Source organism: Ranitomeya imitator, chromosome 10 (assembly GCF_032444005.1).
Source record: "Ranitomeya imitator isolate aRanImi1 chromosome 10, aRanImi1.pri, whole genome shotgun sequence".
Classification (NCBI taxonomy): Eukaryota; Metazoa; Chordata; class Amphibia; order Anura; family Dendrobatidae; genus Ranitomeya; species Ranitomeya imitator.
The window spans coordinates 74,042,211-74,062,509 of NC_091291.1; the positions used below are offsets into that span (position 1 = coordinate 74,042,211).

The 20,299-nt window shown below is 46.4% G+C and overlaps 1 protein-coding gene across 2 annotated transcripts in view; it reads right to left on the reverse strand.

Annotated features, from left to right (window-relative positions):
* Positions 1–20,299, reverse strand: part of DRC12 (dynein regulatory complex subunit 12 homolog) — a 65,605-nt gene that overhangs the window by 27,500 nt on the left and 17,806 nt on the right. For both annotated transcript variants that reach the window (XM_069741394.1, XM_069741393.1), the window contains 2 exons: positions 15,773–15,841; positions 4,768–4,830 (listed from right to left, as the gene is read on the reverse strand). In XM_069741394.1, the coding sequence (XP_069597495.1) occupies positions 4,768–4,830; positions 15,773–15,839 (130 nt within the window). In that variant the 5' untranslated portion in view covers positions 15,840–15,841. The remainder of the gene's footprint in view (positions 1–4,767; positions 4,831–15,772; positions 15,842–20,299) is intronic.

Sequence of the window (20,299 nt, forward strand, 5' to 3'; positions counted from 1 at the left end):
AATGCTTGTTGGCAAGCACAGCAATCAGACGTTTTTGTAGTTGATGCTGAGGTTTGCGCACATGTCAGGAGCAATTTTGGTCCACTCCTCTTTGCAGATCATCTCTAAATCATTAAGATTTTGAGGCTGTCGCTTGGCAACTTGGAGCTTCAACGCCCTCCATAAGTTTTCTATGGGATACAGATCTGAAGACTGGCTAGGCCACTCCATGACCTTAATGTGCTTCTTTTTCAGCCACTTCTTTGTTGCCTTGGCTGTATGTTTTGGGTCATTGTCTTGCTGGAAGACCCAGCCAAGACCCATTTTTAATGTCCTGGCGGAGGGAAGGAGGTTGTCGCTAAGGATTGTACGGTACATGGCTCCATCCATTCTCCCATTGATGCTGTGAAGTAGCCCTGTGCCCTTAGCAGAGAAGCACCCCAAAACATAATGTTTCCACCTCCATGCTTGACAGTGGGGACAGTGTTCTTTGGGTCATAGGCAGCATTTCTCTTCCACCAAACATGGCGAGTTGAGTTAATGCCAAAGACCTCAATTTTTGTCTCATCTGACCGCAGCACTCCCAATCACTCGCAGAATCATCCAGGTTTCTGGGGATGGACCTGCACATGTGCCTTCTTGAGCAGTAGGACATTGCGGGCACTGCAGGATTTTAAACTTTTATGACGTAATGTGTTACCAATGATTTTCTTGGTGAGTGTGGTCCCAGCTGTCTTGAGATCATTAACAAGTCCCCCTGTTAGGGTTGGCGGAACGCACCGAATATATTTATTAGTAGCAATAGGTGTGTTCGCAATCTGGGATCCACCGTGCAGGAAAGAACCTGCTGCTAAATAAGGCGGTGAAGTATATTAGTATAAACGAACTCTGTTACTTCACAGGGTCCATTAGCAAAGAGAACGCTGTGCCCTGTTTAGCTCACAGGGAAACACAGCTACTTAGTAGAGCCAACAGTGGTCATTGTTGTGAATTCCGCTCTTGGGCTCCCTCCGGTGGTTGTAAGTGGCACTTTTGTGAGTTCTGCTCTTGGGCTCCCTCTTGTGGTTTCAAGTGGTATGGCTGCTCCTTGGATTTAGCTGTCTTCAGCTGCTTCCACTGATTGTCTTTTCTGCTCGGCTATTTCTGCCTGGCTCTTTCCTTCAGCCAGTGCCACTTGTAAATGGTTACTGGTTGGATTCACATCTCTTTGGATTTCCCTGTTATCCTGACCAGTTCAGCAAAGCTAAGTTCTTGCTTGCTCTTTTCTGTCCACAGATTGTGGACTTTTCCGTTCTGTGCTTTCTATGTTTGTCCAGCTTATCTGTATGAATTAATTCTGTCTTGCTGGCAGCTCTGGGAAGCAGATTTACCCTCCACACCTTTAGTCAGGTGTGGAGATTTTTGTAAACTCTGCGTGGATTTTTGTAGTGTTTTATACTGACCGCACAGTATTCCATCCTGTCCTATCTATCTAGCTAGACTGGCCTCCTGTGCTCATTCTGGTTTCATTCTGTGTATGTCTTTTCCCTCTCCACTCACAGTCATTATTTGTGGGGGGCTAATCTATCCTTTGGGGATTTTCTCTGAGGCAAGATAGTTTTCCTGCTTCTATCTTTAGGGGTAGTTAGCCCTTAGGCCGTGACGAGGTGCCTAGGGAGAGTTAGGAGCATCCCACGGCTACTTCTAGTGTTGTGTTGAGCTTAGGGACTGTGGTCAGTACAGATACCACTTCCTTCAAAGCTCGTTCCATGTGGCTCCTAAACCACCACATCATAACAGGTCATGCAGTCAAATGCAAACACGCAACTCCTTTCCGGTGGAGCCAGAATTCTAATGGCTATTAGCCAGCCCTGAATCCACACACATGAAACTCCTCGCTGGAGGTGCCAGCATTCTAGGGGCTTATTTCAGCCGGGTCCCTGACTGCACACACACGACCACACTGGTGCTGAACACATACATAGTTTACACTAGCGCATGGCCGTGCAGTCATGCAAACCTTTTATAGCTGCAGCATGTACAGGACCTTCCCAGAAGGACCAATGGGAGGCTGCCACAGAATTTGAGCACCTTCATGACCTTTCTGGAGGACCAATGGGATCTGCTGCAGTATCTGAGCATGTGACCCTCGATCTCCAACAGGAGATCTTGCCCTGGTCATGCTCAGAAGGGGAAAAGCAGGACTTAGTCCCAAAAGCGTCTGCTCGCCGCTGCCCAGCACTGGCTTCAATGGCAGAAGCTGGAAAAGCAGCAGTAATCCTTTGCACAGAGTGAGACTGAGCAAGACGCTGGGACCGACGTCTCCGCTGAACAGGTTCCACTGCGGCTGATGCAGAATGGGAAACCTCAGCGGACATAGTTCAAGATTCCCCCTGGACAGCGATGGGAACTCGACTCCTAACACCCCCTGTGTAGTTTTAGGCTGACCTCTCACCTTCCTCATTATCAAGGATACCTCGCAAGGTGAGATTTTGCATGGTGCCCCAGATCGATGTTGATTGACAGTCATTTTGTAATTCTTCCATTTTCTTACTATTGCACCAACAGTTGTCTCCTTCTCACCCAGCATCTTACTTATGGTTTTTAGCCCTTTCCAGCTTTGTGCAGGTCTATGATCTTGTTCCTGACATCTTTATAAAGGTCTTTGGTCTTGCCCAAGTTGTAGAGGTTAGAGTCTGACTGATTAATTGAGTCTGTGGACAGGAGTCTTTTATAAAGGTGACTATGTAAGACAGCTGTCTTTAATGCAGGTAACAAGTTGATTAGGAGCATCTAACTCAGTGTTCCCCAACTCCAGTCCTCAAGGCCTACCAACAGGTCGTGTTTTCAGGATTTCCTTTGTATTGCACAGGTGGTGGAATTATTGCCTGTGCAGGTGATGCAATTATCACCTGGCAATACTAAGGAAATCCTGAAAACATGACCTGTTGGTGGGCCTTGAGGCCTCGAGTTGGGGAACACTGGTTTAACTGGTCTGTAGGAGCCAGAACTCTTAGTGGTTGATAGGGGATCAAATACTTATTTCTCACTGCAAAATGAAAATAAATCTATATAATTCATACAATGTGATTTCTGGATTTTATTTTTAATTTCTATCTCTCAAGGTTAAAATTAACCTACCCTTAAAATTATAGACTGTTCATATTTTTGTCAGTGGGCAAACTTGCGAAATCAGCAAGGGATCAAATACTTGTTTCCCCCACTCTATTATATAGGCTATTTTCTAATATGTCATACTTGTTTAAAAAGTTCCCTATTTTTTTTCTCTACTTCCTGTGTGATGACAATTCGTTTCAGTATACCAGTGCATGCTTGGATACTCAAACAAAGCATCATCAAAGCAGGAGGCAGTGGCTGTGGTCACTGTCACAGCCTCTATCTCCTCCCTGAAACAAAGTGTCATCAGTGATGCTTGTTTCAAGAGGTAGTGCTGTCCCTGCTGTGTTTCCCCGTGTACTGTCTCCCCTGTGCGATGTGCGCAGTCTTTCCAGTGTGCGCTTTGTTGTCTGCTTATATGAATTGTTATAAGCAGGGAACAGAGCGGTGTCACTAGGGACTGGCAGGGGCTGTAACAGTGACCGCAGCCTCTGCCTCCTGCTCTGATGTAAGTAATGAGTGCAATTTTTTTACTTTGCTCACACTTCTAAACCGAACGAGTGCAATCCCCCAAAAAATCGGATTGTACTCGGACTAATGTTATTCAATGAGACAGTGTTGATCTGCCCATTTCTTCTCAGCTGTATTTAGCATGAGAAAAAAAATTACATGCCATACTGACCATATGGCATCCGAATTTACGGAAAAATTACAATTCTGTAGTATAGAAAACTGTAAATTATCTTCTCAAAGATTAATAGCAGCTGAGTAAAAAAACAGATTGTATACGGAGAGCACACAGATAAGTGAGAAAAAATCATCCCACTCTCCTGGATGAGAATGGGGCTGATTTTTACACGAAAGTGTGAGCTAACCCTTAGTCGAAGCAAAAAAGCACCATATAGCAGGATGACCTCTTCTCCCTGAATAAGGCATGGGTCGAAACGTGTGTAGGGGACCTGGCACACTCCCAGCTCTGGTAATTGAACTTATGATAATACCTGTTATTGCTTCACTTTTACCTCTATTTCTACTTTGCTAGCATAGATACTGTGCATAGTAAGTTTGATTCTGTATAGGATGTCCATTAATCTTCTGCAATACCACTGTCTGGTACTATTTGCACTTGCCCTCCTCTGCTTATGCATGTTTATATAATCAACTCTCTGCTCAATTTGCACATCGTGTCAAGCAATTCATATTTATTTACTATTGTACCAATTGCTGGTACTGGTGCTTTTTAATCTTTGGTCCAGCTGTATTTTCAATTTGTTTAATAAAGACCTACTGTGTATTTGATTACTATCCTGCTATATGGTCCTTCTTTGCACCTCTTTTTCTATATGATCCCTGAACGATTTTTAGTGCATGACCTCCCATTTGTCTAATTCTTTGAGTACAAATTTATTTACTAATATTTATACCTAAAATACCTTCTATGTACCCATACGAATTGTTCACATTTGCTCTTTAGTCGAAGTATCAGAAACATTAGTCTGATCACTGGTCTAATGCTCTGCAAAACATAGTATCACGCCAGCAAGGTAGGAGTTAGAACTTGAACTAGATGGCCTAACAGACCACTAAAGATGGCTGATCCCGAAGGTGTTAGTTGATCATGAGTGACCGTGGTAAGTGTGCTATCGGTACAGAAGATAAAGAGAACACAACAGAAAGTCCACAGAGACTTACCAAGATGGTCTTGCAAAACATCCACCTCAAGAGTTGCTTTACGAAACTGTTCTTCCAATGAACCTAAAAGAAGGGATCAGCAACACATGACTTCAGGAGGGTAGCGTGTTTTATTTGACAAAAAGCACCTAAACAATAATAAGAGTTTCTGTCCTTCATATTGGGCTATTTTTATTTTTTTGTGTTTCCTTTTTTCTGCCAATGCTCTCAAGAGCCATAACTTTTTTTAAATTTTGCATCAACATAGCTATATGAAGGCTTGTGTTTTTGTGGGCCAAGTTATAAGTTAAAAATACACCTTTAATTTTATCGTATATTGTTTAAAAAAAGAAAGAAAAAACTGCAAAGGCCGAACAGCTAATCAGCAGGAGCGCTCCAGGAAGCCGGATTCCCTCTGCAGCTTATTCGGAAAGCGCTATAGCTTGCCGAATAAGCAGGGACCCAATCAAATTCCCTCATCTCTATTAATGATATGCTCATGCTCTGGGGGGTCTTGTGGGGGGTCTTCATGTGGTGCTCTGATTAGGTATTCATCAGTATGGCTTCTGATAGGTCACTGATCCCTCACTGACCTGCCCCCTATTTTACATAATGAATATCTACTATATAATTGTCTAAGGGTCACTTCCGTCTGTCTGTCTGTCCTTTTATCACGGGTTATTCATTCGCTGATTGGTCTCGCCAGCTGCCTGTCATGGCTGCCGCGACCAATCAGCGACGGGCACAGTCCGGAAGAAAATGGCCGCTCCTTACTCCCCGCAGTCAGTGCCTGTCGCCCGCATAGTCCCCTCCGGTCACCGCTAACACAGGGTTAATGCCGGCGGTAACAGACCGCGTTATGCAGCGGGTAACGCACTCCGTTACCGCCGCTATTAACCCTGTGTGTCCCCAACTTTTTACTATTGACGCTGCCTATGCGGCATCAATAGCAAAAAATGTAATGTTAAAAATAATAAAAGAAAAATAAACCTGCTATAGTCACCCTCTGTAGTCCGCTGAGCCGCTCTCGCCGGCCGCCATCTTCCGCTGCAGTTTCCGTTGGCAAAGATGGTATGGCAGAAGGACCTGCCATGATGTCACAGTCATGTGACCGCGACGTCATCACAGGCCTTGCGCGCCTGCGCGACAAGGACCTGCCATGACATCACGGTCATGTGTCCGCGACGTCATCATAGGCCCTGCGCGCCTCCGCTAGAATAACCTGCCATGACGTCACGGTCATGTGACCACAACGTCATCACAGGTCCTGCGCCCATACCAACGCTGGTACCGGAAGCTGCCGTGGACTACAAGGGGCCTTCGGAAAGGTGAGTATATGTTTATTTTTCATTTTTTCACCTGTGACAAACCTGGCTGGGTAATATACTACGTAACTGGGCAATATACTACGTGACTGGCCAATATACTATGTGGCTCTGTGCTGTATACTACTTTGCTGTGCAATATACTATGTCACTGGGCAATATACTACGTTACTGGCCAATATATTACGTGGCTCTGTGCTGTATACTACATTGCTGTGCGATATACTATGTCACTGGGCAATATACTATGTGACTGGGCAATATATTACGTGACTGGGCAATATATTACGTGACTGGGCAATATACTACGTAACTGGCCAATATACTACGTGACTGCGCAATATACTACGTCACTAGGCAATATACTATGTAACTGGGCAATATACTACGTGGCTGGGCAATATACTACATGACTGGGCAATATACTACGTGGCTGGGCAATATATTACGTGGCTGGGCAATATACTACGTGGCTGGGCAATATACTACATGGCTGGGCAATATACTACATCACTGGGCAATATATTACGTGTCTGGGCAATATACTTCGTGTCTGGGCAATATACCACGTGGCTGGGCAATATACTATGTGACTGGGCAATATACTATGTAACTGGCCAATATACTACGTCACTGGGCAATATACTACGTGTCTGGGCAATATACTACGTGGCTGGGCAATATACTACGTGGCTGCGCAATATACTACGTCACTGGGCAATATACTACGTGGCTGCGCAATATATTACGTGGCTGGGCAATATACTACGTGGCTGGGCAATATACTACGTGGCTGGGCAATATACTACGTGGCTGGGCAATATACTACGTCACTAGGCAATATACTACGTAACTAGGCAATATACTACGTGGCTGGGCAATATTATAGTATTATTATTATAGTATAGTATAGTATATTGCCCAGCCACGTAGTATATTGCCCAGCCACATAATATATGTGGCTGGGCAATATACTACGTGGCTGGGCAATATACTACATCACTGGGCAATATACTACGTGTCTGGGCAATATACTACATGGCTGTGCAATATACTACGTGTCTGGGCAATATACTACGTGGCTGGGCAATATACTACGTGGCTGGGCAATATACTACGTGGCTGGGCAATATACTACATCACTGGGCAATATACTATGTGTCTGGGCAATATACTACGTGGCTGGGCAATATACTACATGACTGGGCAATATACTATGTAACTGGCCAATATACTACGTGGCTGCGCAATATACTATGTCACTGGGCAATATACTACGTGGCTGGGCAATATATTACGTGGCTGGGCAATATACTACGTGGCTGGGCAATATACTACGTGGCTGGGCAATATACTACATGGCTGGGCAATATACTACATCACTGGGCAATATACTACGTGTCTGGGCAATATACTACGTGGTTGGGCAATATACTATGTGTCTGGGCAATATACTACGTGGCTGGGCAATATACTATGTGGCTGGGCAATATACTATGTGGCTGGGCAATATACTACGTCACTAGGCAATATACTACATAACTGGGCAATATACTACGTGGCTGGGCAATATATTACGTGGCTGGGCAATATATTACGTGGCTGGGCAATATATTACGTGGCTGGGCAATATACTACGTGGGCTGTGCAATATACTACGTGGCTGGTCAATATACTACATGGCTGGGCAATATACTACGTCACTGGGCAATATACTACGTGTCTGGGCAATATAATACGAGGCTGGGCAATATACTTTGTGGGCTGTGCAATATACTATGTGGCTGGGCAATATACTACGTGGTTGTGCAATATACTATGTAACTGGCCAATATACTACGTGGCTGCGCAATATACTATGTCACTGGGCAATATACTACGTGGCTGGGCAATATACTACGTGACTGGGCAATATACTACATGGCTGGGCAATATACTACATCACTGGGCAATATACTACGTGTCTGGGCAATATACTGCGTGGCTGGGCAATATACTACGTGTCTGGGCAATATACTACGTCACTGGGCAATATACTACGTGGCTGGGCAATATACTACGTGGCTGGGCAATATACTACGTCACTGGGCAATATACTATGTGTCTGGGCAATATACTACGTGGCTGGGCAATATACTTTGCGGGCTGTGCAATAAACTATGTGGCTGGGCAATATACTATGTGGCTGGGCAATATACTACATCACTGGGCAATATACTACGTGTCTGGGCAATATACTACGTGGCTGGGCAATATACTACATGACTGGGCAATATACTATGTAACTGGCCAATATACTTCGTGTCTGCGCAATATACTATGTCACTGGGCAATATACTACGTGGCTGGGCAATATATTACGTGGCTGGGCAATATACTACGTGGCTGGGCAATATACTACATGGCTGGGCAATATACTACATCACTGGGCAATATACTACGTGTCTGGGCAATATACTACGTGGCTGGGCAATATACTACGTGTCTGGGCAATATACTACGTGGCTGGGCAATATACTACGTGACTGGGCAATATACTACGTAACTGGCCAATATACTACGTGGCTGCGCAATATACTACGTCACTGGGCAATATACTAAGTGGCTGGGCAATATATTACGTGGCTGGGCAATATACTATGTGGCTGGGCAATATAATACGTCACTCGTCAATATACTACGTGGCTGGGCAATATATTACGTGGCTGGGCAATATATTACGTGGCTGGGCAATATACTATGTGGCTGGGCAATATACTATGTGGCTGGGCAATATACTACGTGGGCTGTGCAATATACTACGTGGCTGTGCAATATACTACGTGGCTGGGCAATATACCACGTGGCTGGGCAATATACTACGTGAGCTGGGCAATATACTACGTGGCTGTGCAATATACTACATGGCTGGGCAATATACTATGTGGCTGGGCAATATACTACGTGGACATGCATATTCTAGAATACCTGATGCGTTAGAATTGGGCCACCATCTAGTTATATATATTGAAAAGAAGAAAAAAATCACTTGCAGCAGGCAGGCTCTGGTGCCGTTGCCTGCGCTGCAGCATAATCGCATGTAAAATGTGCATATAATTATTTTATTTCATGCTAAACCTATATTCATTAAAAAAAATTGCATTCTCCAAGATGGCTCCGCCATTGCCTGCACAGTAGTAGCCATCGGCGATCGCCAATAGATGCTACTGCGCAGGTGAGGCCGATGCCATTTTGAGACACATTTTATTAATGAATTTATTTATAGCATGAAATATAATAATTACCATATGCACCTTTTACACCATCTGCCGGCTGCAGGTGATTTTGTTTTCTTTTTTAACATATTTAATATTCATTATGTAAAATAGGAGGCAGGTCACTTAGGGATCCGTGACCTGTCAGAAGCCATACAGATGAATAGCTAAACAGAGAACCACATACAGACCCCCACAGGCCGCCCCGGAGTACGGGCATATCATTTAACTCAAAACTGAAAATAAAGATTACACAACAACCCCCAAAACGGATTTCATCAGCCAAGGTATCTTTCTAATCAGTATAACAGCGCCGACCTGACACTGTCTGTAGGCTATTCAGCACAATCCTGCTGACAGGTTCCCTTTAAATGTTCCAGATCACCAAACAAATTTAAATATTAGACAAAGATAACACAAGTAAACACAAAATTCAGTTTCTAAAGGAAGGTCTTTATTATTAAGGGAAAATAAATCCAAACCTATAGGTCCCTGTGGGAAAAAGTGATTACCCCCCAGAGACTTGCAATTCCTCCAGAAACTTACAATACTCATTGCACTTTATTTAGAGCAAACACTTGATTAGTTGTTGCTGCTAAGGGTGAACCGACCAGTTATTAGGTTTACGGGGCAATCACTTTTTCAGACAGGGCCCTTTTGGATTTCGTTTTTCCTTAATAATAAATACCTTCATTTAAAAACAGCAGTTTGTGATTACTTGTGTTATCTTTCTCTAATATTTACATTTGTTTGGTGATCCGAAACATTTAAAGGGAACCTGTCACCCCCAAAATCGAAGATGAGCTAAGCCCACCGGCATCAGGGGCTTATCTACAGCATTCTGTAATGCTGTAGATAAGCCCCCAATGTAACCTGAAAGATGAGAAAAAGAGGTTAGATTATACTCACCCAGGGTCGGTCCCGCTGCGGTCTGGGTCCGATGGGCGTCGCAGTCCGGTCCGGGGCCTCCCATCTTCATAAGATGATGTCCTCTTCTTGTCTTCACGCTGCGGCTCCGGCGTACTTTATCTGTCCTGTTGAGTGTAGAGCAAAGTACTGCAGTGCGCAGGTGCTGGGCCTCTGTGACCTTTCCCAGCCCTTGCGCACTGCAGTACTTTGCTCTGCCCTCAACAGGGCAGATAAAGTACGCCTGCGCCGGAGCCGCAGTGTGAAGACAAGAAGAGGACGTCATCGTAAGAAGATGAGAGGCCCCGAACCGGACTGCAACACCCATCGGATTGGGACCACAGCAGGACCGCCCCTGGGTGAGTATAATCTAACTTCTTTTTCTCATCTTTCAAGATACATTGGGGGCTTATCTACAGCATTACAGAATACTGCAGATAAGCCCCTGATGCCAGTGAGCTTAGCTCATCTTCGAATTTGGGGGTGACAGGTTCCCTTTAAGTGTGATAAACATGCAAAAGAATAGGAAATCAGGAAGGGAGAAAACACTTTTTCACACAATTGTATATTTGCATGTAGTGTAGTGTGAGTGTATTAATATACTCATCTACCGCCACTTTCTCTGAGATCCAGCACTGTCCCACTCCTCTTCTCAGTAATGTCACCACCCTTCAGACTCTCTGCTTCACTCTATGGTCTATGTATGAGCCTTAAGTCTCTTTTACAATGTAATTCTAGGGAGCTTCATCCTGACACTCCATTATAAAAAGCCACTTCCCGGTCATGCTGAGCAGTGATGTCACTGAGAAGAGGAGCAGAACTATGATGGATGTCAGAGAGAGCAGCAGTAAGTGAGTATTTTAACACACTTACACTATGCAACTTGCAAACAAATAAAAATATTTATGAGAGAGCTTCTTTAACCCCTTAGTGACAGAGCCAATTTGGTACTTAATGACCAGGCCAATTTTTGCAATTCTGACCACTGTCCCTTTATGAGGTTATAACTCTGGAACGCTTCAACGGATCCCGCTGATTCTGAGACTGTTTTTTCGTGACATATTGTACTTCATGTTAGTGGTAACATTTCTTCGATATTACTTGCGATTATTTATGAAAAAAACGGAAATATGGCGAAAATTTTTAAAATTTAGCAATTTTCAAACTTTGTATTTTTATGCCCTTAAATCAGAGAGATATGTCACGAAAAATAGTTAATAAATAACATTTCCCACATGTCTACTTTACATCAGCACAATTTTGGAAACAAAATTTTTTTTTGTTAGGGAGTTATAAGGGTTAAAAGTTGACCAGCAATTTCTCATTTTTACAACACCATTTTTTTTTTAGGGACCACATCACATTTGAAGTCATTTTGAGGGGTCTATATGATAGAAAATAATGAAGTGTGACACCATTCTAAAAACTACACCCCTCAAGGTTCTCAAAACCACATTCAAGAAGTTTATTAACCCTTTACGTGCTTCACAGGAACTGAAACAATGTGGAAGGAAAAAATGAACATTTAACTTTTTTTTGCAAACATCTTAATTCAGAACCATTTTTTTTATTTTCACAAGTGTAAAAACAGAAATGTAACCATAAATTTTGTTATGCAATTTCTCCTGAATACGCCAATACCCCATATGTGGGGGTAAACCACTGTTAGGGCGCACCGCAGAACTTAGAAGTGAAGGAGCGCCGTTTGACTTTTTCAAAGCAGAATTGGCTGGAATTGAGATCGGACGCCATGTCACGTTTAGAGAGCCCCTGATGTGCCTAAACAGTGGAAACTCCCCACAAGTGACACAATTTTGGAAACTAGACCCCTTAAGGAACTTATCTAGATGTGTGGTGAGCACTTTGAACCCCCAAGTGCTTCACAGAAGTTTATAACGTAGAGCCGTGAAAATAAAAAATCGCTTTTGTTTACACAAAAATGATCTTTCGCCCACAAATTCTTATTTTCACAAGGGTAACAGGAGAAATTAGACCACAAAAATTGTTGTGCGATTTCTCCTGAATACGTCGATACCCCATATGTGAGGGTAAACCACTGTTTGGGCGCACCGCAGAGCTTGGAAGTGAAGGAGCGCCGTTTTACTTTTTCAATCTAGAATTGGCTGGAATTGAGATCGGACGCCATGTCGCGTTTGGAGAGCCCCTGATGTGCCTAAACAGTAGAAATCCCCCACAAGTGACCCCATTTTGGAAACTAGACCCCCCATGGAACTTATCTAGATGTGTGGTGAGAACCTTGAATGCCCAAGTGCTTCACAGAAGTTTATAATGCAGAGCCGTGAAAATAAAAAATATTTTTTTTTCCACAAAAAAGATTTTTTAGCCCCCAAGTTTTTATTTTCACAAGGGTAACAAAATAAATTGGACCCCAAAAGTTGTTGTCCAATTTGTCCTGAGTATGCTGGTACCCCATATGTGGGGGTAAACCACTGTTTGGGCGCACGGCAGAGCTCGGAAGGAAGGAGCTCCGTTTTGGAATGCAGACTGATAGAATGGTCTGCGGGTATTATGTTGCGTTTGCAGAGCCCCTGATGTACCTAACCAGTAGAAACCCTCCACAAGTGACCCCATTTTGGAAACTAGACCCCCCAAGGAACTTATCTAGATGTCTGGTGAGAACTTTGAATGCCCAAGTGCTTCACAGAAGTTTAGAATGCAGAGTCGTGAAAATAAAAAATATTTTTTTTTTCCACAAAAAAGATATTGTAGCCCCCAAGTTTTTATTTTCACAAGGGTAACAGGAGAAATTGGACTGCAATAGTTGTTGTCCAATTTATCCCGAGTACGCTGATGTGCCATATGTGGGGGTAAACCACTGTTTGGGCGCACGGCAGAGCTCGGAAGGGAAGGAGCGCCTTTTTGGAATGCAGACTTTGATAGAATGGTCTGTGGGCATTATGTTGCGATTGCAGAGCCCCTGATATACCTAAACTGTAGTAACCCCCCACAAGTGACCCCATTTTGGAAACTAGACCCCCCAAGGAACTTATATAGATGTGTGGTGAGAACTTTGAATGCCCAAGTGCTTCACAGAAGTTTAGAATGCAGAGTCGTGAAAATAAAAAATATTTTTTTTTTTCACAAAAAAGATTTTGTAGCCCCCAAGTTTTTATTTTCACAAGGGTAACAAGAGAAATTGGACCCCAGAAGTTGTTGTCCAATTTATCCCGAGTACGCTGATGCCCCATATGTGGGGGTAACCCACTGTTTGGGCGCACGGCAGAGCTCAGAAGGGAGGGAGCACCATTTGACTTTTTGAGCGCAAAATTGGCTGTCGTGTTTGGAGACCCCCAGATGTACCTAAACAGTGGAAACCCCCCAATTCTAGCTCCAACCCTAACCCCAACACACCCCTAACCCTAATCCCAACCTGATCCATAATCCTAATCACTAACCCTAACCATAATCACAACCCTTACCCCAAAACAACCCTAATGTCAACCCTAACCATAACCCTAATCAAAACCCTAAATCCAACACACCCCTAATCCTAATCTCAACCCTAATCCCAAACCTAACCCTAATCCCAATACACCCCTAATCACAACCCTAACCTTAACCCTAATCCCAAACCTAACCCTAATCCCAAGCGTAACCCTAATGCCAACCCTAACCCTAATACCAACCCTAATCCAAACCCTAACCCTAATCCCAGCTCTAACCCTAACTTTAGCCCCAACCCTAGCCCTAACTTTAGCCCCAACCCTAACCCTAGCCCTAAGGCTACTTTCACACTTGCGTCGTTTGGCATTCCGTCGCAATCCGTCGTTTTGGACAAGAAACGGATCCTGCACATGTGCCCGCAGGATGCGTTTTTTGCCCATAGACTTGTATTGCCGACGGATCGTGACGGATGGCCACACGTCGCGTCCGTCGTGCACTGGATCAGTTGTGTTTTGGCGGAGCGTCGGCACAAAAAAACGTTCAATGAAACGTTTTTTTATACCTCGCATCCGCCATTTCATGCGTGGCCGTAACTCCGCCCCCTCCTCCCCAGGACATAGATTGGGCAGCGGATGCGTTGAAAAACTACAGCTGCTGCCCACGTTGTGCACAATTTTCACAACGTGCGTCGGTATGTCGGGCCGACGCATTGCGACGGCCCCGTACCGACGTAAGTGTGAAAGAAGCCTAACCCTAAATTTAGCACCAACCCTAACCCTAAATTTAGCCCTAACCCTAGCCCTAACCCTAGCCCTAACCCTAGCCCTAACCCTAGCCCTACCCCTAACCCTACCCCTAACCCTACCCCTAACCCTAACCCTACCCCTAACCCTACCCCTAACCCTACCCCTACCCCTAACCCTACCCCTACCCCTAACCCTAACCCTACCCCTAACCCTAACCCTACCCCTAACCCTACCCCTAACCCTACCCCTACCCCTACCCCTAATTTTAGCCCCAACTGCTGTTCTCCTGCCGGCCGGCAGATGGAGACAGATGGCGGGCGCACTGGGCATGCGTCCGCCATGTTCTTCTGCCGGCGGCCAGGAGGAGCAGCAAGAGGATCCAGGGACACAGGTGATTATTGTAGGGTCCCCGAATCCCCCTATTTCTCTGTCCTCTGATGTGCGATCACATCAGAGGACAGAGAATTACACTTTACTTTTTTTTTTTTTTTTGCGGTCGCCGGTAAACAGTTAATTACCGGCGATCGCAAAACAGGGGTCGGTAATACCGACCCCGATCATGCTCTTTGGGGTCTCGGCTACCCCCGGCAGCCGAGACCCCAAAGATTCTCCCGGTGCCGGCCGGCGGGCGCACTGCGCATGCGCCCGCCATTTTGAAGATGGCGGCGCCCACCGGGAGACACGAGGAGCATCGGGGGAGCTAGGTGAGTATTGGGGGGCCACCTGGGACCCCTTTTCTCTGTCCTCCGATGTGCGATCACATCGGAGGACAGAGAAATTAAAAAGAGATCGCTTTTTTTTTTTGCGATCGCCGGTAAACGGTTAATTACCGGCGATCGCAAATGCGGGGTGGGTTAAAAACCCCCCGAATCATGTTCTTTGGGGTCTCGGCTACCCTCGGCAGCCGAGACCCCCGAGAAAATCTGCCTCTGGGGGGCGCTATTGACTTTTTCCACAGCGCCATTAATTAACGGCGCTGTGGTTTAAGTACCCTTAGCGGCCGCCGTTAAAAGGCGTATCGGCGGTCGCTAAGGGGTTAAGCATAGTGATGTTGGGTTTGTTTTTACTTATCCATACACACTTAGAAAAGTATAGATCTATAATTATCAGCCTTCCTAGATGTTTTCAGTTATGCAAACAATAAACATATTGTGGCACAGATTACGTCATGCATCTATTAAGCATTACCAAAACCATCATTGTTATTGTTACAATGTATGTTGCAATGTGACTAAACCATTATTTAGGCACAGAATATGTAATAATATAATAATAATAATTATACTATCTATTAGGCATCAATAAGTAAATAATGGTCTGTTTAATACACCTAGGTATAATGACACAACTAACGCTACCAGTCTCATTCATGACATGGGATGTACCATACCTGTCCCACCCTTCGACTTCTTCACTTTCTTTTTCTTTGGTGACTTTGCCTTTAATTTCGGTGGCATGTCTACAAGAGACAGCGATGCACAGTAATATTTACTTTACTAAATCTTTATTATTATAATTGTGCTGCCGACATTATATATTTAATATTTTTTCTGAAAAAAAAATAATAAAGAGACAGGCATGGAAAATAAAGCTTCCTTTTTTTGTGATTAACAATGATCCAGTGTTCTACACTTTAGAAAATATAGGTAAAAAACATACCAGGAACACAAAAATTCAATTGTGATCCAAAAAGTACAGCAGAAATATATTAAAAAACACAATCTTTTATTAACACATTAATAAAATACAAACATACATATAAATACTAAGGTGCCTTTATACAACCTAACAAGAAAAAGCGGACAGCTGGAGGAAGACAATAAATTCAAGAGCCAATAGATGGGAACATGGGTGTTGAAAATAACAACAAATCATGCGTATAAATCACTGAATTCAAACACCGCTGGTTACAGGAGCAGAGAAAACTGGGAGTGTATCTAATTAGAGTAATAGCAAGCCATGCCAATAGTTCCCTGACCACCATAAATGTCCCAGTTACATGTAGCTAATTACGGGTGCAAGACTAGCAAGATATATCCCATACTACTCACAATATTGATTCAAATTCACCTGCAACCACCGCCATATAATGTCCGCTGTAGCTAATGCTGCCATACGCCCCGGACAAAAAAGCGTGATAAGCCCCCTGTCCCGCTCGACCCACACCCAGCAGCCCCCAACACCTCCATCCACGCCACCCAAGTAGCCTGGTAAGCCTCCCACGTTCTGGGAGCCAACTACGACTTGATCAACGCCTCCGCGTCTCGGACGCCACCAGCCAAAGCTCTGCAGGGCATTCCAACCCAACGACCTCCGCCTCCGGAGCCAGCGACCGAAAACGTTCGAACTGTGAACGAGAAAGAGCGTCAGCAATGGAATTATGAGCACCAGGAACATGAGTTGCAGTCACCTGTGCGTTCAAACTCAAACACGACAAGACCAGCTGTCTCAACACCCGCAAAACAGGAGGCGATGAAGCCGACAGATTGTTTATCGCACAAACCACTCCCATGTTGTCGCAGTAAAAACGAACACGCCTGTTCCGAAAAGCCTGCTGCCACAAATGCACCGCCACCAAGATAGGAAAAATTTCCAAAAGTGCGATATTCCGAACCAGGCCAGAAGAAATCCACGATGGCGGCCACGTAGCTGCGCACCATTGTCCCTGAAAATACGCCCCGAAGCCTGACCCCCGGATGCGTCCGTAAACAAATCCAACGACTCGTTATCAAACACTCCCTCCTGAAACAACCAACGGCCGTTGTAGCTCTGCAAAAACTTACTCCACACCGTCAAATCCTCTTTATGGTCAGCTGACAACCGCACAAGATGATGAGGAGCACTAACTCCTGCCGTAGCCATGGCCAATCGCCTAGAAAAAACTCTGCCCATAGGCATAACTCGACAAGCGAAATTAAGCTTTCCGAGGAGCGATTGCAAGTCCCTTAATGTTAACTTCTGCAAACGACAAGCCCGCAACACCTCCTCGCGCAAACTCACAACTTTGTCGATGGGCAACCTGAACTCCCACTGAATAGTATCGATTACGATACCCAGAAAAGACAAACACGTGCTCGGCCCTTCCGTTTTACCCGGAGCCAACGGAACTCCGAAGCGATGCGCCACCAATTCAATTGCTCTCAAAAGCGTCTTACAACGGTCAGACCCCGCCGGGCCGATGCACAAAAAGTCATCCAGATTATGAATGACAGAATCACACCCCGAAACATCACGAACCACCCACTCCAAAAAGGAACTAAACGCCTCAAACAACGCGCAAGATAGCGAACACCCCATAGGCAAACACCTGTCAACAAAAAAGCGATCCTCCCAAAAACAACCCAGCAGCCGAACGCTATCTGGATGAACAGGCAACAACCGAAAAGCGGATTCTATATCTGTCTTAGCTAGGGCCCCTTTCCCGGATTTCTGAAACCATTCTACCGCCGTGTCAAACGACGCGTAAACAACAGAGCACAGCCCCGGGTCAATCCCGTCATTAACTGACATACCCCTGGGATAAGACAGATGCTGAATCAAACGAAATTTCCCCACCTCTTTTTTAGGCACGACCCCCAACGGGGAAACCACCAAATCCACAAAAGGCGGTGACTCAAACGGGCCCGCCATCCGACCCAACGCAACCTCCTTCCGCAACTTCTCGGAAACCACATCGGCATGCAACAAAGCCGACCGCAAATTCTTCCTAACACAAGGAACATCATAAGAAGGGGACGGGATTACAAAACCCTCCCGAAAACCTGCCAACAATAACTCTGCTTTTTCCTTATCTGGATATCTACTTAGATAAGGGACCATCTTTTCCCAGATCACTGGTGTCACCCCCATGGGTATTACCGCTTCCTGACTTACCTCTACCCTTTTTAAAACATTTTGCGGCGCCATGTGTGGAGCCGCTACAGTGTGAACACAAGTGTTTAAACTTGCAGTTAGCCCCGAATCTACACTGGCCTTCGTTAAACTGCCAACAGACACCCAATTTTTGACCCCCTGCTTGACTGCCTGAACTAGAGGACCCCGCGGTACTGGACTGAAAACCCTGGCCGGAACTTCCGGCTTCCCCCATGAAAGGGGTTGCTGAACTTGTACTGCGCCATAACCCGCAACCATAACCTAATATCTTTTTGATCCCAGCGAATTGCTAGCTGAACCGCTTCCCTCTGTCTGAACTGCTCATCATACCTGAGCCACGCCTGACCACCATAAACCCGATGAGCCTCGCTAATTGAATCCAAGTAACAGAACAGACCCAAGCAATTCTCGGGCGCCTTTTCTCCAATCACACTAGCCAGAATGACAAAAGCCTGCAGCCAGTTACCAAACGTCTGAGGAATCAGGCGCCATCGCCGCTTTTCCTCGTCTTCCTTCTTACCCTCCTCCTTTTTCTTCTTATCCAAATTAAATTTCTCTAACGGAAGTAACGAGAATATCTCGACATATTCATCCTTCACAATCTTTTCCTTAACTTCCTTTTTTAGATGCGCCCCCAACGGGCCCTAAAAACACACATAAACTTCGCCATGGGCCCTGTCATCTAAATGCACCCTACACTCTTTTTCCTTCTCCGTCTGCACTGAAACCGATATCGGCGCCGGCGCCGCTATCGGCGCCGGCGCCGCTACTGGCGCCACCACCGCCCCAAAAGTCCCCACCTGCGGGCTCAACCAAGCCCCTAAATGCCGCTGTGCAGACATACCTTGCTCCAACCTAGATAACAAATCCTGCACGCTACCCAAAAGCTCACGAACTCCTGCTGAACCTGCATCACCCGCGACCCTTTCAACACTACGACGCCAGATTAGGTGAACAAAGACCTGACACAGACGCATACTCACCGGGCTGCAAGGGATCTGTGGACCCCCCAGCCAAAGTGCTGGCATTCAGGCGTCCCTGACTCGCCATGTCTGCGAAAGATCCGCCCGAATCCGCCCGACCCTGAAGTCCCGTGAGGTCCACTTGCGTGCCCTGTCCAGGTACAGGCATGGCAGATAAGGGGTCCAGACTCTGACTTCCCGGGGAGAAAGGTGCCTGCGTGGACGAGCTGGCAGCGCACAAGCTCACATTTGTCCCAGCGCCGACCGCCGCAGCCATTATGCCGTCCTGTTGCCCAGATGCAGGAAAGGACCCTGCCGCTGAAGGTGGAGCCAGCCCGGGTCCGTCCAGCCGCGGGCCGCCCGCCCCGACGTTGCTTGCTGGAACCGCCGTCCAACCAGATGCGGCCGAGGCAAGCCGCGCGGCAGGAGCCACACCGCTGCGGCCTCCCGCTCTAACAGGCCCCAGTCGTTGCCGGGCGCGCCGAGGCCCCGCCCCCGCTGCACTGCGAGGTGTAGGCCTCATAACCGCCGATGAGCCCCGACCGGCAGATGGATTCCTCCCAGGCCGGGGCCGCGCCGCTGCTGATCTTACCGGCGCCCGGCCTGGAGGGTCCCGGGAGGGGCTCCTGCACCTTCGGGGGGCTCGAGGACCGGAGTCCGGGGAAAGACGCTCAGGGAGCCGTGTCCTCCGAGAACGCCGCTCCAGCGGCGCCGCAGCACCGGACGAACCTGCGGCACCAGACGATCCTGCAGCGCCCGGCGAACCTGCAGCGCCGGACGGCCCAGCCGCCGACATGATGTGGGCCACCTGCTCCTGCAGCCACCCAGGGAGATGTAGCGCTGCCGCTGCCCCGAGGCCCTCGAGGATCGCGTCGCTGCCAGACATGTCAGGTATGTCTGCTCACGATCCTCCAAGAGCGGGAAGTGACGGGCCCCACCCCCAAACTCCCATAAACCCCCGAGCTAGATCCTCCCCTTGCTCATTCCCATATTATCTACCCCTCTCCCCCCTTTTGTCATGCAGGCCTTCGCCTACGCCGTGGGGGGGGGGGGGGGGGCACGGTTCGCTCCGGCCTTTCCTT